The sequence below is a fragment of the Delphinus delphis genome, chromosome 15 (assembly GCF_949987515.2).
Source record: "Delphinus delphis chromosome 15, mDelDel1.2, whole genome shotgun sequence".
Lineage (NCBI taxonomy): Eukaryota > Metazoa > Chordata > Mammalia > Artiodactyla > Delphinidae > Delphinus > Delphinus delphis.
The window spans coordinates 58,893,921-58,918,434 of record NC_082697.1 but is presented as its reverse complement, the minus strand read 5'-3'; the positions used below and the strand labels follow the sequence as shown (position 1 = coordinate 58,918,434).

Genomic DNA, 24,514 nt, shown 5'->3' with positions numbered 1-24,514 from the left:
TGCTAAATCAGTTTACTTACAAATGTTTACCCGTCTGGCACACTGGATTTTCATCTGCTCCCTGTTTCATCTCTTTGGGCCGTAATCTCAGACTTGGTATCAGTCCCTGACCGGAGGCCCTATTTTCCCACTTAACCTTTTTTTTTTCACTGAGTATAGCTGACATACAATAATATCCGTTTCAGGTGTATAGCATAGTGATTCAACATTTATATACACTACAAATTAATCACCAGGATAAATGTAGTCTTATCTGTCACCGACAAAGTTATTACAATATTATGGACTATATTCCCTACGCTGTACGTTACATCCCATGACATACTTATTAACCTCTTTGATCTGGAGCCACCTGGAATTATGCATGAAGTCCATATCCAGAGCCAACCTCAGAACCAGGGAATAATAAATGAGCTGCTAGATCCGCTCCCACCTGCAGTGTCTGAAGATGGACACACGAGGGCAGCACAGCCCACTGACTGCTGCTTTCTACAGCGCCACTTGCCCTGCATCAAGTAGGAAAGGCATTTGGAAGAAGTGAGGCCGTTATGTCATCTCTAGAAACAACAGGCAAGAGGCACTAAAGACTTTCATAGGTGCATTAGCTGCTGTTCAAGTCACGGAAGGACGCACGTCTCGTTGCCCTAAGTCATCTGTCGTGTGACCTCCTCCTCTGCTTACACCTGGTCTGGTCCTGCTCAAGATTCCCCAGCTCTTAAGAGGTTGACCTAAGGGAACCTTAAGGGGTTTTCTCACCTTTCCTTCTACCCCGCTGTCCCCACCAAACTATTCCACTCACTGCTACCTCTTTTAAGAAGTTCACAGAGGGAAGAGAAAGTGTCCACCTCTCTGCCTCCTATTTCTCGCTCCCCAGCATCGTGGTGAGGTCAGGGTACAGGCTCCGCCCACTGGCCTGGGTTCAAGTCCTTGCTCCCCAACTTCAATCCAGCAAGTTACCCAGCCTCTTTGTGACTCGGCTGCCTCCTCTCTGAAATGGGCTGACACTAGTGCCAACCATGCTTTTTTTTTTTTTACTGGAGTATAGTTGCTTTACAACATTGTGTTAGTTTATACTGCACAGCAAAGTGAATCAGCTATACGTATACATATATGCCCCCTTTTCATACATTTTAATAACGCCCGCCACATAATTTAATTTCACATTTTATTACACATACATTTCGGTGAGAGCGTGCAGTGAGCGGGGGCTGGTATCAGCTCGCCCTGAAACCAAGACCCCTCCCCTCGTCCTCCTAGGAGCTCTCTGCTCTCAGCCTTCAGAACACAGTGGTCCTCCTCCCCTCACTGTCTCTTTCTCTGATTCCTGCGTGAAGGTGTCGCTGGATCACGGCTCCGTGGCCTCTGACGCCCTTGGCAAACCCAGCAAAGGTCCTGGCTCCAGCTCTCGGCTCCGTGAAGGTGACAGCTCTCGAGCCCTCACCTCTGGCTAGGCCCTCAATCTTCAATAACTAAACCCACGTTTATAACCGCCCGCCAGAAAGCTCTACTGGGATACCATACTGGCCCCCCAACTGATCATGACCTTCAAAACCGCTCCCACCTCAGAAGATGGTGGTACCACCCTCCCTCCCATCCCAGAGCTGGTCGGTGCCCAAGACCAGGCAGTCCCACCCAGTCACCTCCCACTCCCTGCTCTCCAGCCACTTCCCCCACCCCCCAGTTCGAGGGCTCCAGGCCCTCCCTGGGCTCTTCTGCAGCAGGTCCCCTCAGCTCTGCTTCAGCCTCCAATCTAACTCACACACAGCCGTCAGATTCCACTCCCTGAAGCAAAGACAGGACTCCAACTACACAACGCAAATCCACGGGTGGAGTAAAGACCAGCATCACCCACCAGGATTCCGGACACCACGCCTACCCGGCCCAAGTGGATTTCCCGTCATAATACACGACCCTGACCCTGTGCCAGCTGCAGCGGGCCTGATGCACTGGGGCCACAGAGCGATCGCAGACACTGTCGAGGCCCCTCTCCCTCTGCCCCCAGCCAGACGTCATTTTTCCAACTGCCAGACGTCCACTCCCTTCAGCATGCCCACACCCCACCCCGGCACTGATGTGCTCCCCTGAATCCCAGCTGCGGGCCTGGCTCTGACTAGGGTCAGGGTCACACTGGAAGCAAAACAGACATGGTCCTGCCCTCACGTACCTCAAAGGCTAGTGCAGGTAGGGGTTCGGGGACAGGCGTTATCAGGTAATTACACAAATACACAATTTCAGGTGGTACACCGAGGTCGGAGAAGTGGAGACACCTAGGGTTACAATAGAGTGAAACCAAGGCCCGCGCCGCGTGCGGTGTGGTGGGCGGCCGGGCCACGGTGTTCTCTAACGCAGCAGCCCTTGGGCCGCAGCCTAAAGGCAGGAGGAGCTCGAGGGGAGGAGGAAGTGAAAGCTGGCTGGTATGGCCAGGGCAGCAGGCAGAGGGGAAACGGGAGGAGGTGAGGCTGCGGGGTGAGTGGGGGCCGGGTGGGCACAGTGAGGGTTCCGGATTTGGAGCAGGAGAATGAGGCAATCTGATGTACATTCTAAAAAATCACTCTGGCTGCTGAAAGAAGGATGGATGGATGGCAGACAGGGATAGAGAGCTGTTGAGAGGCTATTTTGTACGAGCCCAGTGAGAGAAGGATGAGTTAGAAGAGGGTGGTGGAAGCATTCAGAGGACACTTCGACCATTCATTCCTCCTCCTCTACGTCGGAGGATTAAAATGATGTCGCTGTCCCCTCCCTGCCTTGTGGCACTCCCAGGGGACTCGCCTTTAGATCCCCCAAAGCCTGGCAGCGCCCCAACCCCAGACCCAATGGCAGGACTGGGAGAAGTCGGGGAACATTGGACCTGATGGGGAGAGGAAGGGGCCGAGGACCCAAGCTGTCCAGTGAACCAGCTCCGCATTTGCCAAAACCCAACTCCAAGCACAGGCCCTCAGCAAGGAGCAGTAACACTTCCACGTACATAGTCAGCAGGAATGGGTGTTCTGTCCCCCTCAATTTATGATTCTCAGTTGAAAGAAACTTCGGGGACTTTTTCTCCCTGGCAGCTTCAAACAGATGTTGGTAAATGTGCTTTGCTCTGCTCTAGGTAATGACATGCCCGGAGGAATGACTGGATCTAATCCTCCATCTGCCTGTCAGGGTCTCGGTGACCCTGGGCTGGTGTCTCCCTTCTCTGAGCCCCTCCCTAACCCCAAAAATGCAGCCCAAGGCATGGCCCCCCAAACCACAGAGGCGCCTCTCCCAAGGTTCAGAAGGATAATGATCCTGTGTTCAGGGTCCCCTTCTCTGCCGCCTTCTCCCTCCCCAGACTTAGCTACTAAAACATCCAAACTTCCCCGCCACAGGCCTCTCTCCCTTTTTTTTATCCCCTCCCTCTTTCTCTAAATAACCCCCAAGGTAAAGACATGAAATGACTCCCAGGCCAGAAAGAGAAAGGAGATCTGAACGTCACTAAAGTAGGCAAGTGTCAATCAGAAGGGACACTAGTCAAATGGAGTGAAAGAGAAGGAATCTTGGGGAGAAATCTGGCCGTGCACGCCCAGGGTTGCCCGTGGAGAGGCCGGGCCGGCAGCCAGGCCAGCCTCAGCACCACCAGCCCGCACACCTCCACGGACATGGGGCGTCAGGCCAGGAGGGACTCGATGCGCTTCGGCACTCCAGCCAGGACACGGCTTCCCCCAGCTGATTCTAGTATCTTCCGGCAGCCCTAGAATAACGCGCCTTCCCGTGCAGTGTTCTCACCATGATGAGTTTGCCCCTCAGGCGGTCACAAGCTTCCATGACTCCTGGCAGCTTTGTTAACAGTAAGTTTAAAAGCTGGCAGACCAGCCCACATGCAGCGCCTCTGGTGAGGACAGTCGAGACCAGCTGGAGCTGGGCTCCCATCACAGTGACTAGGTGAGCCTCTGGGTCTGCGAGGCTGACGGCCCGAGGAGGGAGGGTGGGAAATCTGTGGGGGGAGGGGTGGCTCCTGGCGAGGATCCTGGAGGCCGGCCAGAATGCTGCGTTCCGTGACTAAACCCCTGATGCGAAGGGCACACCGCCAAGCCCCAGGAGCAGCCTGACGCGGCAACGAGCAACAGCTCATGACCCAAACAAAAGGCCGCCCGTGGGGAGCAGGGCAAGGGGAACGGGGAACCGGACCCCGACTCAGATGCCCGAACAAGCACTGGAAAGCCTCCAGCGGTCCCACAGACGAACGTGGGACCACCTACTCTCTGCCAGCCACCACCCCACCCCCCGCCTTCTCAGACATTCTGCTCGCGTCTGCACTGCTGCTGAACGGGCAAGGGCGAGGTGGCCAGACCTCCAACGCGCAGTGGCTCAGACCAAGGCTGGTCACCCGAACGGAAGCAGCTGCAGGGGCCGGCCTGGCCTGCAGACACCAGCTAGGCCCACCGGACCGTCCCTCTCTGGGGTTTCAATCAACACCTGGACAGAAGCTCTAGTTGGTATGGAAGGACACAGCCGAGGCAGTAGTGTTGGCACCTCAGCCAAAGAGGCCAAACAAGAGGGCGGAGAATGATGAGGGAGCAGAGACAGACCCGGAGGGAGAGGAGGTGGGGGCAGATCCCCACAAGGAAGCGTGGGGCACAGAACCAGAATGACAGCAGGACCTCGCCGGGCCCGGAATCCCTCCATCCCAAAGTCCCAGTTTCCAGCCCATGGGCGCCCGCAGGCGACCTCACTAGTGCAATGCCTGCAGGAAGCCTGCCTGGGGACTTCACATGTGCCCGGCACCTTGTCCCAGATTAACTCAGGGAACCGTTGCCACAAGTCTCAGAAGGAGGAGGTGTAACAATAACCAGCCCTTCCCTCGCGGGCTGTGGTCACGAGTGGATGAGCTAACCCAGATCCATCACCTGACAGTCCTGGACTCACTTCAAGGACTGTCATCACCGCCATCCATACTTTCCAGAAGAGAACAGCCTGGCGGACGTAAGTCACTTAGCCGCACTCTCATTAGCCTCAATTTACACCGGGAACATTGCCTCACAGGGTGGGCACGTGCCTCCCTCAGCAACTTCTAGAACTGGGCCTGAGCTGACCACCTGCCCCAAGACTGTGCCAGTCAGCGTGCCCGCCCTGCCTCGTGCCACAGCTAGTTTGAGTGGGTTTCTGTTCCTGACACAGTGACACAACAACGGTCTATCATCCGGTTCAGAATGTCAACAGCTTCCTGGGCAGTCGGTGGGCCCCGGCCCACGGTTCCCTAAACCCGGGCCTAGGAGGGTGAGAAGGGCACCTACACAAGGGGGCCGAGGCCTCCGTGACACGCTGGTGCTGTGAGGCAGTGACGGCGACCAAGCACTTCACTGCGCCAGGCGCTGCAAACACCTACCCCACCAGGGGAGCCGGGCTCATCCATGCTCCCAGCCTCACCGCCCACCCCCCCAATACCCCCCACCGTGACCTGCTCTAGCTAAAGAAAACAATCACGAACCACAGGCAAGCCTGCTCGACCACAAGGAACAGGTCAGAAATGCTTAGCCACTTTTAAGCAAGCTACTCCCTCACCCCCAAGCACTTGGCTGCAAAGAGCACAAGGACCTTTAGAGCTACGGGTTCTGTGACCTTCTCCCTTCTCCTAAGAGGCAAAAATAATGGTCACCATTTGTGATCAGCTTGCATGTGACCAAGTTCAACACATCACTGCCAAGAAGAAAAACAGGCCCCAAGGGCTCCCTGGTGGTTTGTCAACACTCACTCAGGTGAGAGCACCTCAAAATACCCAGGCTCAGCAAGGAGAGCAGCCTCTGTCGCTCCTGAGCTCAACAGGCCCCGACTGCCCTGAGCCCTGGCCTCCGTGCTCTCTCTCCCACTCTCCCACCCCACCACCCGCAGACGTAACCCAGCCACTCCTGCTGCTTCTCGAGCCAGAGCTGTGACAGGAGGAAAGGAGGAATCGGGAGACACCTACCTGCAGGGCCGTAGGAGCCCACGCCACTGACCGGGAAGAGCACATCGGCGTCGCCATGCAGCACGTGCAGTGGAGCCCAGCTGTGCATCTGGGAGAGGCAGGCAGCCCCGTCTAGCGGCCTGCGGGGGGAGAACACAGCGCACATCAGGGCCGAAAGCCCCAAGGGCCCCGAGTAGTACAGCACCTGATGGGCCTCCACAACCCCCTCTTGGGAACCAGCCAAGCCATGAGGGGGATGAGAACAGAAGCAGGCCCGGGTGGGAGTCGGGAGCCAGCCCTCCGGTGCTCACTCCTTCAGCCCGTGTTTACTGAGCACCTCCTACCTGCCCGGCAGTGCGCACACACTCTGTGCTGGCAAAGAACCAGACAACAGGGTCCATCCTGCCCTCATGGAGCTTACAGTCTACTGGGGGAAGCAGACATGAGGCATGTAATCCCACAGGAAGGTGTGAAATGGCAGCTCAGGTCTGTGGAGCTGGTCGGGAAGGTGGTGGAAGGCTTCCTTGAAGAAGGGAGGTTTGAGGTGAGGACGGAGGGAAGAGCCAGAGTCACGGGGGCGGGAGGTGGGGGCAGCACATTCTGGTGCTGAAGCAGGAGGAGGCCCCGTGGGCTCCAGGCTCTGAAATGACCTTGGGCTAGGGTCCCTATGCCTCGCTGGTTCTCAAACCCTCACAAGTAAAAGGACAGAACCAGACCGGATGGTGTCTGGGTCCCTTCCAAGAAAGGGGGTCAGCTCAAATATTAACCAGGCTCATATGATCCGTTATACTGCCACCTTATCCACCAAGCACCAAACTAGCCTGAGCCGTCTTTGTAACGCCAGGCTGGTCCAGTTAAATTTGAGAAAGTATTTGCCCACTGCAGCATCTGCCTCTGGGCAATCAAGCACCACTGACAAATACCGGGAAGCATCTGTGCAGTACTTGAAAGTTTATAAAATCACGTAGTAAATCAGTTGTAAAGAAGACCAAAGCAGATCATAATCATACCTACTTAATGGAGGGAGGGAGGGAGGGAGGGAGGGATGAAGAGGAAGAGGAGGGGGAGGGAGAGGGAGAAGGGGAGGGAGGGGAGGGAGGGGGTAGGAAGACAACTCAAAGAGATCATGCGACTTGTCCAAGTTCATCACTTGGCCAGAATCAAGGCTTCAGCCCAGGTCTTCCAGATCCAATTACAATGAGGTCTCCTGGCCACTGCCCCATCACTGACATGATGTATATAATTCTTCTTTCATTTAGAGCAGGGATTAACAAAATTTTTCTGGAAAGGACCAGATAGTCAGTTTTAGGCTTTGTGGCCATAAGTATACTTCCTTGTTGGTTTTTTGTTTGGTTGGTTTTTGCTTTTTACAACGCTTTAAAAAATGTAACAGCCATTCTCGTCTGGGGGCAGATTTGGCCGGCAGGCTAGTCTGTCAACTACTCTTTTTTTTTTTTTTTTTTGGCGGTACGCGGGCCTCTCACTGTTGTGCCCTCTCCCGTTGCGGAGCACAGGCTCTGGACGCACAGGCTCAGCGGCCATGGCTCACGGGCCCAGCCGCTCCATGGCATGTGGGACCTTCCCAGACCGGGGCACGAACCCGCGTCCCCTGCATTGGCAGGCAGACTCTCAACCACTGCGCCACCAGGGAAGGCCTGTCAACTCCTCTTTTAAGGCCTGTCTGTAGACATTCTCCTTTGAGCACTCTCGAGCTTTTGGTCGCACGTTTGACACGGAGCAGGACACACATCAGGTAATAACCCTAACAGATTTTTGCCACCTGTGTCATTTAGTCCTGCAGGTAACGCCCAGGACGCGGCACAGAAGAGGAAGCGCCCCCGACCTGTGTGCCCAGCCGCAGAGCCAGGTTCTGGGGTGAACTTGGCTCTGCCTCTACAATCTGTAAAGAACCGCCCGCCCGGGGCTCTGATCCAGCAGCTGGCAACCAAGGGGACTCCCAGACACCCAGAGGTGGCCAGGGGCGCCCCTCGGGACACGGCAGCAAAACCACAGGCCTTTCCCGGCCGCTGCACCAGCTCCAGGCAGGTGGGACTTTCTGTTGTTTCTAAGGGGACATCTTGCCACTTTCCAGTAACACATGCAGAGCACAAAGTGAAGTCAGGTCCCACGAACTAAGGTTCGGACCCGAGTAAAAGTGGCCAAAGGCCTCCACCTAGAAAAGGAGTTACACTGAAGTGATTCCTAAAGCAGAGACCAATTCAGAATACGGGGTCAGAGTTGGGCTTAGAAACAGAACCGGTGTTGCTTTTCATTAGAAAAGTAAGACACTTATTTTAAAACCTACAAAATGCCATAAAGAGGAGGGGGAAAAATACACCCAAAGCACCATTACCCAAAACAACTGAGGTAGACACGATTTCCATAGTGTCTTTTTTTTCTTTCTTTCCTCACGTGCTTTCCTTTATGAGGTTGTAATGAAGCTAGATGTAGGTTTTTATATTTTGCTTTTTTCATTCGATATTAACTCATAATTTCATCTTCATACTACTTAGATACTTTTAGATGTCATTTAAGATGTTTCAGATCCGGAACATTAAGATTTAGACTACAAAATATTCCACGGTTAACTGTTCCTCTGTGGTTGCACATTTTCGTCAGGTTCACTGCTTAGCTTTTCTAAATTAGCATGTTGGTATCTAGACGCAGCAAGCTTTTTCCTGAGGCTGGTCCTCAGGGTAGTTTCCCAGCAGTGGAATTACTAAATCAAGGGGGATAAACATTTTTAAGGCTCCTGACATCGTGTCAAACTGTTTTCCCCAAGGGCTGTGGACATGACCAGCGCTCTATCAGGATGACCCTAGCACCAGCCATACTTCATCATTATTCCACAGTTAACGCCTGCTATGTGTCTGGAAGATTCCAACCATTGAGGACACATTGAGAGCAAGCCTTCCAGGCAGGGCGCTCACCCAAGGCTGCCTTTCACCCAGTTCTTTTTTTTTTTTCCTCCCGTTGCGGAGCACAGGCTCCGGACACGCAGGCTCAGCGGCCATGGGTCACGGGCCTAGCCGTTCTGCGGCATGTGGGATCTTCCCGCACTGGGGCACGAACCCGTGTCCCCTGCATCGGCAGGCGGACTCTCAACCACTGCACCACCAGGGAAGCCCACCCAGTTCTCTTTTTAAATCTTGACGAAGATGATGGGCAAAACAGAGTGTTTGGTTTCACTTTGTGTTTGCTTAATTGCTGGTGAAGTGCAAAGTTTTTCATGTTTGTAATTCTTGTTGAACTATATTTTCACCCCACTTTCCTGTTGGTGTCATGGAGCACACATAAAGTGACAGGAAAACCCCTTTCTATAATAAAGATATTATATCCTCTTTTAAGAAAAAACAGGGACTTCCCTGGCGGTCCAATGGTTAAGACTCTGTGCTTCCACTGCAGGGGGCACGTGTTCGATCCCTGGTTGGGGAACTAAGAACCCGCATGCCACCTGGTGCGGCCAATAAATAAATAAATAAATACTTTAAGAAAAAAACAAAAGCAAGGCCAACACTTATAAATACTGAGGTAGTTAAAAAACTAAAAACAGAACTACCATACGACCAGCAATCCCACTACTGGGCATATACCCTGAGAAAACCATAATTCAACAAGAGTCATGTACCACAATGTTCACTGCAGCTCTATTTACAACAGCCAGGACACGGAAGCAACCTAAGTGTCCATCAACAGATGAATGGATAAAGAAGATGTGGCAGATATATACAATGGAATATTACTCAGCCATAAAAAGAAACGCACTTGAGTTATTTATAGTGAGGTGGATGAACCTAGAGTCTGTCATACAGAGTGAAGTAAGTCAGAAAGGGAAAAATAAATACTGTATGCTAATACATATATATGGAGTCAAAAAATAATGGTTCTGAAGAACCTAGGGGCTGGACAGGAATAAAGACACAGACGTAGAGAATGGACTTGAGGACACGGGGAGGGGGAAGGGTAACCTGGGACGAAGTGAGAGAGTGGCATGGACATATATACACTACCAAATGTAAAATAGATGGCTAGTGGGAAGCAGCTGCATAGCACAGGGAGATCAGCTTGGTGCTTTGTGACCACCTAGAGGGGTGGGATAGGGAGGGTGGGAGGGAGACGCAAGAGGGAGGAGATATGGAGATATATGTATATGTATGGCTGATTCACTTAGTTACAAAGCAGAAACTAACACACCATTGTAAAGCAATGTTAAAAAAAATAAAATACTGAGGTAGGAGGGACAAGATTTTTCCTCAGTCCTCGGACATTTTTCCTCAGTCATCAAAGAAGGGGTTTAACTGCCAGCAAGTAGAGGTGTAAACCTTTGGCCAACAGAGCATCTAAAAGACCATCAGAGCATTCGACTTTGCCAAAGGCCACTGCAACCCACCATGTGCTTCTCCCAGCCTGGCCCCTTTCCTCCCACAAACCTGGCTGTGCTATTAAACTTTTAAAGTTCTGGCCCCTCCAGGATCCTAGACCTTTCACGTGAATATTAGCTTAGAAGCAAAACGAAGGTATTACTCAGTAGGCCATCTCATCATTTCTCTCTCTTTCCCCAAGAGGTTCTGCAGAATGCTGACTCAAGAGCCCCTCGTTACGCCAGGGAGTGGCTGTCCATAACCCATAGGGGGCCCAATGGCCTCAACGGGCCCAGGCCCTGTAAAGGTCACCCTGCACTGTTTTGTGTTTCACACATCACAATGCTGGCAGCTATCCTGGCTCGCAAGCTGGCCTCCCAGCTCCAGCCTCCCCTCAATGTCACCAGTCCAGTAGGAAGAGAAATGACTGTGTTTGAGGCCAAAACACTGATTCGTGGAGTGAATCAACTCAGAGGTGCACTCATCTACAGAGACAGAGAATGCAAATGGCATTTCCTAAAAGGCCCAGAGGAAGAACTGTAGGCGAGTGTGATGGTTAACTTTATGTGTCAACTTGGCTAGGCCGTGGTACCCAGACATTTGATCAAACATTATTCTTGATGTTTCTGTGCAGGTATTTGTCTTGATGAGATTAAAATTTAAGACAGGAGACTTCGAATAATGCAGATCACCCTCCATAATTTGGGTGGGCCTCATCCAATCAGTTGAAGGCCTTCACAGAAAAAGACTGAGGTTCCCCCAAGGAAGAAGAAATTCTGCCAGCACACTGTCTTCAGACTCAAATTGCAATTCTTCCCTGGGTCTCCAGCCTGCCAGCCTACCTTGCAGATTTTGGACTTGTCAAGTTCCACAATCACATGAGCCAATTCCTTAAGATAAATCTCTCTAGATAAATGCATACATACATACATACGAGAAACACACACACACACACACACACACACACACACACACACACACACACACACACACACTATTGGTTCTGTTTTTCTGGAGAACCCTAATATAGCAGGTCACAAGACTGGACGCAGGTACAAAATCATTCGTACACAGTACGCAAGAACAATGCTGGAGGGAAGCTACCCTAACATACTTTAGTAGGAGAAAAAAGCCTTGTGCACGAAAATGTTCATGTCAGAATGGCTGGTAACAGAAAACAAAAACAATGCCAACAACCTAAATACTCAACGACAGGGGAACCGCTAGCAAATCATGACGTTGATCTGACAGAGTATCAACCAATCGAGATTCATGGCTGTGTAGAAACATGGAAAATACCTGACAGTACTATAAGCTTTGGAACACAGCCTAACCTTAATTCCAGTTCTTCCCACTGGTTTGACAAATCTTAACTAAAGAAACTCGCCTTTCATCCATCAGGTGGGGTTGGCACCGCAAACCCCCCGGGGCAGCTCTAAGTATTGGGATACCGTGAATCTGCAGTTTGCCTCATCTGGCCTGTCCCAGATGATCGACAAGGTAATGCTACTAACATGGATATGCATGTGAATGAGGATGAGAGTAAAAATCAAAGACAAAAACAGGGAAAGTCTCATGAGAAAGAAAAAAAACTCCAGTTCAACACATGGACACGCAAAGCTTCGGGCTAGAGGCACGCTGTGCCCCTCCGCTGCACCAGGGGGTGTCGGGGTCTTCATTTTACACTTTCACGGGCTGGTTTTGAAGCCAGCCGTGACTAGGGTTGCACTGCACACTACAGAGCTCAGGTGAAGAGGTTCCTAGGTTATTCGACACTAAGAGTAAGACCAAGCACAGGAATTATTACGAGTTACAGTATAACAGCGGCCACAGCTGCCTGCATTCTTTCTTAAAGTGCCAGCACCCGTGCCCAAGGCCCAACACGCAGGGTCCCATTAACTGGACAACAACTCTACAAAGCAGATGCTGTTTTTCTCTAGGTCTCACGTGAGGCCTGAAGCTCTGGGAGGTGAAGAAGCTCCCCCAACCTAGTCTAACCTAAGCCACGCAGCTAGTAAATGAGAACCCAGGTTGCCTTGATTCTAAGATCCAAGCTCCTAACTATGCTTTTCTGTTTTACGCCTTCACTTGCACCAAGCCCCTCCTGCAGGTACACATGCACCGCAGCTCCAGTGTTAAGGCGGCGAGTGCAGGCCAGTTACTGCCGTTCACACCCCTGCAAATAAACACAGAAATTACCAGCTGGAGACTATTCTCTAGAATACCCTGCCTCTCTCCTGAGCTTCCTGGGCTAGTGGGAAGTAAGGGATGCAAGCAAAATCCAAGCAACAAAAATGAAAGACACAGACATAAAGCAAGAATTTCAAGGCCTACATCTTGACACCAACTTTGCAGTAGGTACCTTCAAATAGTATATATGCTCCCTTCTCCTTAGTTCTCAGGAGTGGAGCAAACTCATGCTCCTTCTTCTGAAATCGAGATCTGAAAAATGAATGATGCGCCACACAAACAGAAAACTTGCAGTCTAATTTCACCCAATACTATAGAAAGAGCCAGCCACCCTTCCTCAGAAGCTCACGCAGAACTTACTTCTCCGGCGACTCCGAGCGGCCCGGGCACTTCTTTCCAGGTGTGCTCCCGTACACGTCGTCCTCATTCTCGTCCACGTCTTCATCATCGATGCTTTTCACATCGAGCTTCTGGTACCCAAACTCCCCGTTCAAAGACAGAGAATCGATTTTCCATGAGTTGCTGCTCTGACTTCCGTTGGAATTTGGCCCAAAGGGGCTTTCAAAGGCCGTCATGATATTGACCGAGGAGCGGTCGGAGTTCTCCTCCGAGCTTTCCCCCGCCCCAGGGATCTTCTTAAAAACATCCCCGGAGCTCTGCTCGTCTTCCTCGTCATCAAACGAGATGATGTTAGTCACCTTCTTTTTCTTCTTCCTCTCCCTTTTACACTTGGCATCTGGCAAAAGATATGAGATAAGAAAAAGCAGGCAAGATAAAGCGATGATGGAGCCATCCTGCCTCTAGACTGTGGAAAATCTCTACTGTTCTACTAAAAACTAGATCTGAGATAAACTCAGATTTCTTTTAACCCTTGGAAAAAAAATTTGTCTACGGGAGACCAAGCAAAATGGATGTGAGCCTCTACCTCTGATGTGAACATATACGCCCTAGAGCATATATTACATTCATTCCTTCTAAGCAATCCTTCCAAGCACTTTGATTAAAAGGGTGAATCATTATTGAAATGAATTGTATTGTAGCAAATGGAAGTATCTTTGGAAGATACTCTCATGGCTGGGAGATGAGACCAAGAAAATCAGTTTAGGGATTGTAGTCGACAGTTTAACAGCCACAATTCCTCCCAGCCCAGCACGATGCCCCTTTACAGTGGGGCTTTGCTGTCCCCCATCAAGGGTGCTATCTATTTCTCCACCCTCTGGAATCCAGGCTGACTTAGTGCTCTGCTTTTAAGAACAGAATGTGGCAGAAATAACAGTGTGTGAGTTCTAGAGCCTAGGCATTACCCCCATGGAATGCTGCCCTGAAATGACCATGAAGCCGGTCTAGCTTACTGGAGGATGGGAGACCATGTGGGGGAAAACTGAGATGCCCCAGCCAAGAGTCAGCACCAACTTCAGGTGCATGAGTGGGGCCATCTTGAATCTTCCAGCTCAGTCACCAGCTGAATGAACCCCCATGAGGGAGCCCAGGTGAAACCACCAGAAGAACCATCCTGCCAACCCACAGAATCATAAAAAAATAATAAGTTGTGGTTGTTTGTTTTAAGCCACTACATTTTGGAGCGTTTGTTACACAGCAAAGGCTAACTAAAACAGAAGTCAAGACTGCCTTGGTGACCAGCACTTAGACGAGCCGGTTTGTTCACCCATCTTAATCATCCACCTTGGGTGTGAGGCACTTTGGAGCCGATTCCATAAAGTCAAATCCATCTAAACCAAGGTGTGACATGGTGACGCTTCAACAGTGTGTCCCAACTCTGAGACAGTGTCAGAAGCAGGTTCCCAAAATGGACAGAAAAGATACTCCTTTGGCCAGTTTTTGTTTGCTTGTTTATTTGTTTTGTCCATGCTGCATGGCATGCTGGATCCTAGTTCCCTGACCAGGGATCAAACCCGCACCCTCTGCAGTGGAAGCACGGAGTCTTAACTACTGGACTGCCAGGGAAGTCCCAAGATACTCCTTTGGGTATGCAAATTCCAGCATCTCTGGTACACAAAGTTATCAACAGTCCTGTTTCTATGTCATTTGCGTGGGGTCTCTGCTCGAGAAAGAGAGGGCAAGACAGATAAAGCCAGTGTGTACCAAAGACTCCATGGGATTCTGAGTCTTCACCATCATTAATAATTCCAAAGGGATGACCATGATTACTGCTTTGTTTAAGGGATTTGAGAATACCAGGATTAAGCTCTTATACCCAAAATTTCCAGTTTTGCTGTTGCAATATTCTGGATGTCCCAGAAAGTTCAAGGGGTATTGTAAACTTCTCACAAAATTGATCAGAACTGAATCAACTTTCTTTGCCTCCTCACAGCCTAGAGTCAAAGCTAACCAACTCCCTCCTTCCCCCGGCCTCCACTTAAATGTCATCCCCGCAACGGTATACATTCTCCACAGCACCCTGAGCTGGGCTTTCACCCCACTTATCAGAAGGATAATTAAAGAAATGAATGGATAAAGGAATGAAGATCAACTTCCCCTGGCTTCACGTGACCATCACACCCTCCCTTTCAGTTTGCTCTGACTGAGCTGCTGGCTTGGTTACCCTATCATCTTCACATCTCAGGAAGGCTCTCAGATCCCTTTCCAAGTGAATAAGGGTAAGAAAGATAAACACATGGGGACTTCCCTGGCAGTCCAGTGGTTAGGACTCCGTGCTTTCACTGCAGGGGGCACAGGTTCAATCCCTGGCTAGGGAACTAAGACCCTGCATGCCACACAGTGCAGCCAAAAAAAAATTAAAAAGATAAACACAAACATGAACTGAAAATATGAGTGCATCAGATTTCACTCCCCTTGGCGCTTTCAGATGACACAATCTGTCATCCTCACCCGACCCTCTGTCCTCCCCTCGTTCTCGCTCACCGGCACTGATGTGCTTGGACACGACGGGCAGGTGATCGGTCTCCTGCTCAGGCCTGATGAGGATGGAGACAGCCGAGGATGCCGTGATCTCCCTGAAAAGGCTGCTCACTCCTTGCGTGGATTCCTTCAGCAGGGAGGTCACATTCTGCGTGGATTCCTTCAAGAGGTCCGAGACGGTGGGAGCAAACTTACTCTGCCCGTTTAAATCCTTGTTGTCGATGTTAATCGCGAAGAGTATGGAGTTCAGACCTGCCCCCAAAAAGGGAAAAGCCTGGTGTGTCTGCTGTTCAACAGTCACACTCCAACACAATAAACAAGCTGCAGACGTTATAGTACACAAGAGGGTACACACTCGTCTCAAATGGCAATAAAAACCACCCACAAAACTGAGGTCAGGAGATACCCGCTATCACTGGAGTTGAGTCTTTCCAAATTCTCTCCCTATCCGTCAGGAAGACAAATGCAAATAAGAAGTCAACCGTGGGGAGGTTAAGGAGTAAGTTCTGAGGTCGGACTGCCTGGGTTGAATCCCAGCACTGCCACTTACATGCTCTGAGACCTTGGGTCAAGCCATTCATGACCTCTGAGCTTCAGTTTCCTTATCTATAATAGGGGGACAGCAGCATCCCTTACAGAGTATTAAAGACCATCACCCATCGAAAACAGCTCAGTAAGCAATCAAAAAATGTGTACCAGTATCATTACCATTATCACTTTAGGCAAAAACTTGCCCTGGTCTCCTATGGCCCACACAGGACATCATGGTCACCTGACTTTTCCTCATCAATGGACAAGCCTAACATAACTCTCAGTAGGTGGGACTCAGTGCAAACTTTGAGGGAAGAGAGAAAAAGGAGGCAACAAAGGATGTGGAAGAAAGAAACAAGTTACCCACTTTACCCTTTGAGTGACAGTCAAATGTTTAACAATTTAACAATTCATCAACTAGCATCAATGCAGGGCTTTCATGGTAACAAATCATGTACTTGACTCTTTCTCACATCGCATTCTCTCACAGCCCTATACAGGTGACTGCCGTGCTATCAGGATTCCCACGTCACAGAAGAGAAAAGTAAAGGTAAAAAAGCTCACAGGATCTGCCCCAGGCCACCTGCCAGACAGGGGCAGAGCTAGGCTTCAAAGGCAGGTCTCCTCCCCCAGTTCCCTGGATCTTTATATTACACTTGCAAAGCCACGGCCAAACACCCTCAACCCCATGCTTTCCCAGCCAGGGCACCAAATTCTAGATAAATGGACTCAATTGCTCATCACCACTAAAGGAAGGACAGCGGCAAGTGACTCATTATTAATTCGGTGAGGAGAGGGAAAACCAGAGCATCCCTTGGAGTTATAAATTCACTCCCAGGCAGCCTCTTCTGCTCACCAAGCTTCACAGGAGCCCCCGCCCTTGGCCCTGGCCAGGCTTACCAGCTGCCATGGTAGGAAGCATGCTAGACCTTTCTTCATCCATCACAAAAGCCCAGTCTTCATAAAAAGTGCTGCAAATTGGAAAACAGGGGAAAAACTCTGAACAGTGGTTCTCAGCATCTGTCAGCCAAACAATTCCTACACATGGTTCCCTGGAAAATCCACGCCTGGGTGTCCCAGAGTGGATATACGAGGTCTCTGCTGGGCTGAGGCGTCTGGTTATAAACAAAGGATTGAGCGCACATATCCTACAACTTCCTCACTGGTCCCCTGAGATCTTCAGAGTCCCCTGAGCTTGAAAGTACTGAGATAGGCATGAGATGTACATGTGGTATTTCTGAAGCAGAAAAGGAGAAGGGGACAGACAGAGGGGTGACTTCCACTCAAGCTATGTCTCTAAGAGACAGACAGGAAATCCAAGCCGGCCCACAAGGCCCCCCTGATTGGGTTAATACAAGAAGAGACAATTTCAGTAAGAAATTATAGTTCCATGGCTCCATCAACCAGGGCATTTGTATATAACACCAGCTTGGGCTGCAGCCCAAAAGCCCAAGTTACCCCTGGAAAGGGCTGGGAGGCTAAAAAGGCCCACAGATCTAAACAGCAGTGGGGGAGGAGGGGGACAGAAAGGCCTACAGGTCAGTCCATTGTTCAAGGTCATTCAGCAATAAATGGTACAGCCAGGGCTCCAAAGCAGGTCTCCCAGCCTTATTCCCCAGCTCTTTATCTGATCCCCCGTTAAGCAATAACAAGCAAATACCCTCACCCCTCAGACTTCCCCGCCAGGTCAGAGAACCCTAAACTAACGGAGTCAAAACCCAATTTCACTGAAGCACAGTCAGTGACGGGTGACCTGGAGTTCAGCAAGAGACTGGATACATAACTGCTGAAGCGACTGAATACAACTAACAGAAAGAGAAAAGAAACACATCATTTTCAACATACTCAACCTGGCAAAAATGTCAACGGAAGCACAGACTGCATGTTCAAGGTGGCACTGCAACTAGACCTCTGAGTCCCAAATGCGTGATTCTTTGCAAATTGGAGCCAGTTTTCATGCATGTAAATGAATCTGGTTTTCCCACATCAAGTTAGAGTGGCTAGTGATTCAGGTAAGTTCAACTTTGATTCTTAACAGCTGATTCACTTCAACTGCTCACTCTTACATTCAACCTTGACAATGAGAGCACAACTCTGAGCTACAGCTGTCCCTTGGTATCCATGGGGGATTGGTTCCAGGACCCGCTTCGGATACCAAGATTTGCAGATGCTTATATAAAATAGTGTAGTACAATTGGCTCTCCAAATCTGCAGATTCTGCGTCCACGGATTCCACCAACCACAGATCTTAAACACGATACTCAATCTACGGATGGCTGAGACCACAGATGCAGAACCTGGGGATAGAGAGGGCAGACTGCACTTGTAAATGATCTGCCGGTTAAGAGCTTCACACACACACACACACACACACACACACACACACACAAAAACTATTATAAGAAACATGGGTATGTTTTCCTTAATGAAAGCTGGTTAATGCTCAGATGTACACACAGACATTCGCAGCCTCCCAACTCAGACCCTAAGCAGCACACAGGTACAGCTGATGCCAGTCGTTCTGGCCCCCATCCCTACCATTTCATATCCACAGGGTCTGAACACACAACCGGACCAGGTACCACAAGCAACATCAATAGGAGAACTTCAAGGGTATCTTTAACAGCCTTAGTGCACAATCCCAGAACACCTAACAAACTACTGGTAGAGAGGTGACCACAAGCAACAGGAGAAACAGAAGAGGAGACTTGAGCCAGGGAACGCACAGCAAGATATGAAATCACGGAAATGCATCACGGCACTGAGGAAACGCCAGCTTAATGAATTAGCTGACACTTCAATGTTGAGGATCTGGGCTGATGTGGAAGTTATTCAAGGGTCAAGGGCAGAATTGACCACTGTCCCTTTGCATCATCAGGTGACACAAAACAACATGTCTAGTCCACCCTTCTCAGAGGGAAAATAACAGCGAGAGAGAGAGAGAGAAAGGGACAGGGAGAGGAAGACAGGGAGAGGAGAAAAAGGTCACAAACACCAGCATACAAGCAAAATGACAGAAAAAATACCAACATGTTAGCAGAGTTGTGTCTGTGCAATTTATGAGTGATTTAAGTTTTGTCCCAGAGGGTTCTACAGCATCGTCAAATGTTTCTGAAGGGAATATGGCTGACTGTACTGTCGCTGATGCACATTCAATGCCGTCTCCCCATGGCTGTGGGATAACCATACCTCACCCACCCTGCTGAGCTTGCCTGTGGCCATGTAACTTGCCGGCCAGTGAAATATGAGCGGGAGTGAGCATCACAGCGGGCAGAGGCTTTAAGAGCCCCAGAGTTTCGCTCAGCCACAGCCCCTTGTCCTGCCTTGGCAATCAAGAAAGCATATGTAGAGACGGAGCCTCTGTCAGCCTGGGTCCCTGAGATGAGACCTCCCACCCATGACAGACATGCAGCAGGGGGAAGAAATGAACTCGGCTGTCTCAAGCTAATGAGTTTTATACGATGCTTGTTATGATAGCATAACCTGGCCTATACGAACTGACAGAGTGAACTTTATGATCAAGAAAAAAGAAAACAAAATAAAACGAGATGTTGTTTTATAATAACAAATGACTTGTCTCCCCAACTTAAAACTTCCTTATTTCTTTCCATCAGTTTAGGGTTGATTAACCTCAAAAAAACCAAAAGGAGCTGTACAGTACGCAGCACGCAAGGTGAGACACACCATGAAACTGGGCACTGAACACCCAACATCTAAAGAGAAAGAAATTCTGAATCCAAAAGAAACCCAGATTAAAATTCCAGCAAGTGGGGCGCAGGCTGTGTCCTAAGACAACAGCTCTCTCCACGCCCCAGGCCTTAATAATAACAAGCATCTATTGAGTGCTTGCTGCATGCAGCTGTCATGCGGAGGGAGCCCTTTACAGGCATCCTCATTTAGTCTCTGGTCGACTGTCCCCACAGCACAGCTGGACAAGCTGGGGCTGGAATAGGGGAACCCAGCTGCCCCAGATGCAGGCGGGCAGATACTACGATGGTCACCCCTCGGCGCACCCCCTCCCCAAGCCCCTCTGGGGTACCTGAGCCTGCTGTGGTCGGCCAGGAGCATGTGTAGGTAGCGCTCCAGGGAGTGTTCGTTGAGGGCGCAGCGTAGCCAGGCGCGGCCGCGGCCCACGTCCGAGGCGATGTGGCGCAAGGCGTAGAAGCGCTGCAGCTCATGCTTGCTGAGGACCTCCTTCACATAGAACCAGAACACGGGCTCTGTGGAGACAGTGGGACCGCGCTGTGGGACGTGCATCGTTTGAAGAGGAACACCCTTGGGCAGTTTTTGGTTTTGTTTTTTTTATTGAAGTATAGTTGATTTACCACAATGGAGAAGAACATTAAGAAAAAAAAAAAAAGAATTGTATATATGTCCATGGGCAGTTTTGAGGGTTGTTAAAGAGTTACTTCTTAGCACCAAAAAGGAAGATACCCGAGAGTATATTGAAAATAAAAATGAACCCCCCATCCGCCATCCAGAGGTGACGACCAACATTAACATTTTCAAGTCAGTCTTTTTGCCTGCACTTTGCTTTTTTATACAAAATTGACATCTGTGAGAGCTGAATTATGACCCCCAAAGATAGCCATACCCTAGTCCCTGGAACCTGTGCATGTTACCTTTTATGGCAAAAGAGACTTTGCAGATGTGACAGGTCATGTCATTACAGGTGTGCAGGTGTGTCCTTACAGCAGAATGACCCCTGTAAGGATCTTGAAACGGGGAGATTATCCTGGGTAGTCTCTGGGGGCCTGCCATAATCACAAGTGTCTTTAAAAGAGTAAGGGGGAAGGAAAGCTGATGCAGAAGAGAAGGCAGTGCCATGACCAGGGAAGCACAGCCTGGAGTGATGTGGCCACAGCCAAGGAATGCCAGAAGCCACCAGAAGCCGGAAAAGGCAAGGAACGGACCCTGCCCTGGAGCCTCCAGAAGGAACCAGCCCTGCCATCACCTTGACTTTAGCCCAGTGAAACTGACTTTGGACTTCTACCCTCTATAAGAGAATTAGTTTGTGCTGTTTTAAGCCACAAACTTTGTGGTAATTTGTTAGAGCAGCCATAAGAAATTAATACACCATCACATTGTGTGTTGTATATGTATGTATGTGTGTATATATAAATACACACACACGTAGCTTTGTATCCTGACTTGTTTCTTTTCTTGTCTAGATCATGAACATTTTCCTGTAACATGTAAAGATCTCTGAGAACGTGATTTTTGATAGCTCCCCAGTTAAACACAATTTATTTCAGGACTGTTGGGAACATAATATAATGCCAATTTTCCCTGTATAATGCTTTGGACATCCCTGTACATAACTCACTGTTCTTGTTTCTAGTTCCTTAGGGGAGATTTCCATAGGTCTGAGCAGATTTAAGGCTTTAAGGAAAGCTAAGAAGTTTGTTTTTATCCATAAAATAGTCATCGTGTCGCCTCACATCCTGCTTTTCTTGTCTACATGCGCACAGATGTTTTTCACAGGTGTAATTCTAGTGTATACCTAATTTTGTAACCAACCTTCTTTACTTAAGGACAGTCATCAACACTTTTCAATGCTGCCAATAATAACGGCAACAACAGCGATGGCGGCTACTACTTATTGAGCATTAACTACGTGCCAGCCATTGCACCCAACACTTTCCATCCGACCTCAGTCCTCACAACCACCAAGGCCATCTCCATGTCAAAGACAAGGCTGAGGCCCAGACAAGTGAAGTAACTGGCCCAGTGACACACGGTTATAAGTGGTACAGCAGAAAGGGACCTCAGAGCTGTCTCCCTGAAAACCACTTCATCACACTGCCTTGCAAAGTGAGGGGCGCTCTGCCTCCTTGAAAAGGATCATGTTCACAACTGCTCGATATCCCGAGGGGGAAACTGCTGAGTCTCTGCTGCCAGATGGGGATTCTAATCCAGGAGCTAAACAGGCTCGGACCCCTCTGAGAAGGTGACAAGAGCTTTGAACCTTCCTTCCAGAAGGATGTGAATACACACATCTCCATAAGCGGGACAGCAAGTTAATAAGCTCACTCTAAGATTGCAGTTCGGCTCAAGTAGCACAGGCTGTATTCTTCCCAGTAGCCACAAGCTGGGCGAGGCTATGGGCCGCCAGGTAGACAAGAAGGACTCGTTCCTAACAAGCTTCCAGTCTAGCAGGCAGGACAACAGGCGAGGAGGTCTTCAGCGGAAGGACCCTGGGCAGGTCCCCTCAACCATGCTAAGCTTCAGACTCCTCTCCCTTAAAGTAAGCCCCAAAGTGCAGAATCACCTAGGGTTACTGGGGTAACTGGAGAAAAGGGGGGTAGAACACGGAGCATGACGTCCAGCCCATGATGACGAACCACTGTTTGCTAAATAATTATCTTTTTATCCAAGAGCATTCATGTTGTTTCCTCTTTTCCTTTTTCTGTTAACAGCATGTAAATGTGTATGTACTTATGAGTGTGTGTGCATCTGTGTATCAAGTCAACCTCTGAAATCATTTAGAATAAACATCTCAGGAACGACTGGTAAAACCACCAGCAGGGCAGTTTACTCAGAATACCTTCTGTCTCAATCCTTAAAAGCCAAACTAATCCCCTTCCGAAACCCATTAGATCAGCCCAAACCGCACAAGTGCAAACAGCCTTCTTTCTACTGGAAGCCTCTCTTGGAATTTGGTAAGAGTACCACTCTGGGCCGGCCAGCTGACCAGCCAAAAACTTGTTTTGTAACCCACCAGACAACCACCAGTACATCCGTCACGATTCCAATCAAGTGACTCTCACCTGCATTGTCTTTCCTTAAAACTGCAGTCACTTCCCTCTGACCTGAGTACACATGACACACCTCAAAGTGTGTTTTCACCTTTCAATTTCGCAAACTGCTTACCGATACAGAATCCTTCTAAAGCCTGCCTGGGTGATGTGCTGACGATCATTATTATCCCAGCAGGGCTCCGCTTCCACTGCCAGAATTACTGTGGTCTATTTAAAGCACAGCTCACCTGCCACTTAACACTTGCAGTGTCCATAATTTACTTTGGGAATATACACTTATCTCTTGTTGCTTTACACAGGAGGCTGATTCCAAAAGTGGGTGAGGGCTTCTGGTTCCCCCAACTCCTTAAAGCCATCTGCCGACAAGAACAAGAGCCAAGAAAGGGGCACTGAGGAGAGCTACCTAGGGGCACCTGCTGACAGAGGATGATGAAAGCACGGGGCCTTTGGCAAAGCTTCTAACAGGCCTCAACTTTAATCGATGCCAAGAATTCAAGAATGCATACTTTGAGGGCAAAATCCCTGGCGCGAATTCTACTTCAGGCATTGCGTGACCTTCGGCAACATAGTTTGTCCTTCATTTTCCTCATCTGTAAAATGGGGAGAACTACCTGCCTTTGAGGTTTGCTAAGAGGGAAAAAAAAATGAGACAACAAAGCATGATATGAAGTGCTTAGAACCAAGGCAGGCAAACGGCATCCCTTTCCCTTTCTTCTGGCAGCTGCACCCCTCTTTCCTAGGGGAACCGTGTTCCATTTGGTTCCCTGTGAAGTTGCTTTTAGCACTACCAAACTCTCCCTCCCACAGGGGTGGGCAGGTAACCCAAGCTGGTCAACCACCTGGCCACAGCAGGGCGGGCGCCTCAACGTGCCTCACTCAGCAGCCCCTCATCCCGGTCCTGTTTGATATTTTGTGGGACTTTTGCGTGACCTTTGCAGGATGGATTATTTTCTGTATTAACTTTGATTTTTTTTAAATATTGCATGAAAATATTATTTATCTTGATCGCTGAGCTTTTGGTGTTCCCTTAAATTCTGTGGCTGAAGTGAGTGCTTCACTGGCCTCACCCTGGACCACGGGGCCCTCCCCACAACTTCTGCCTGAAATGCTAGAAGAGAAGCCTTGTCTCCCTCCAGAACTGAAGTCAGCAAACAAAGGCCCAAGGGCCAAATTCAGCAACCCCACCCCTCTTTTTGTAAATAAAGTTTTTGTGTTTTTTTAAATTTATTTTTGGCTGTGTTGGGTCTTCGCTGCTGCACGGCCTTTCTCTAGTTGGGGCGAGTGGGGGCTTCTCATGGCGGTGGCTTCTCTTGTTGTGGAGCACGGGCTCTAGGCACACGGGCTTCAGCTGTGTGGCACACAGGCTCAGCAGTTGTGGCTCGCGGGCTCTAGAGCACAGGCTCAGTCGTTGTGGCACACGGGCTTAGTTGCTCCGCGGCACGTGGGATCTTCCCGGACCAGGGCTAGAACCTGTGTCCCCTGCATTGCCAGGCAGATTCTTAACCACTGTGCCACCAGGGAAGCCCTGTAAATAAAGTTTTACTGGAACACAGTCACGTCCATTTGTTTACAAGTCACCTGTGGCTGCTTTCCTGCTACAAAGGCAGAGCTGGGACGTTGCTACAGAAACTTATGGCCCACAAAATACTTACTATCTGATCCCTTAAGGAAATTTGCCAACCTCCGTTCTAGAAGTAGGAACTATAACTGTCATGTAAATCTGGCGCTTCCTGGGTCCATTTCCCCTGTCAGGTAGAGTGGCCCACCTGGGAAAGATGCCAACCCACACAGAAGCGGAACTGGGAGAGACCAAGGGACAGATGTAGGGGATGCTACTCCACTGGACCCAGCTCAACCCCTAGTTTTCTTGGGTACTTCAGTCAGTA

General features: G+C 49.7%; 1 protein-coding gene across 1 annotated transcript in view; it reads right to left on the bottom strand.

Annotated features, from left to right (window-relative positions):
• The window catches only part of SNX29 (sorting nexin 29), a 548,807-nt gene that overhangs the window by 466,701 nt on the left and 57,592 nt on the right, over positions 1-24,514 (bottom strand). Inside the window, exons 5-9 of the mRNA XM_060031763.1 lie at positions 19,907-20,087; positions 16,768-16,838; positions 15,340-15,588; positions 12,817-13,192; positions 5,927-6,045 (exon numbers count right to left, since the gene is read on the bottom strand). Of these exons, the coding sequence (XP_059887746.1) occupies positions 5,927-6,045; positions 12,817-13,192; positions 15,340-15,588; positions 16,768-16,838; positions 19,907-20,087 (996 nt within the window). The remainder of the gene's footprint in view (positions 1-5,926; positions 6,046-12,816; positions 13,193-15,339; positions 15,589-16,767; positions 16,839-19,906; positions 20,088-24,514) is intronic.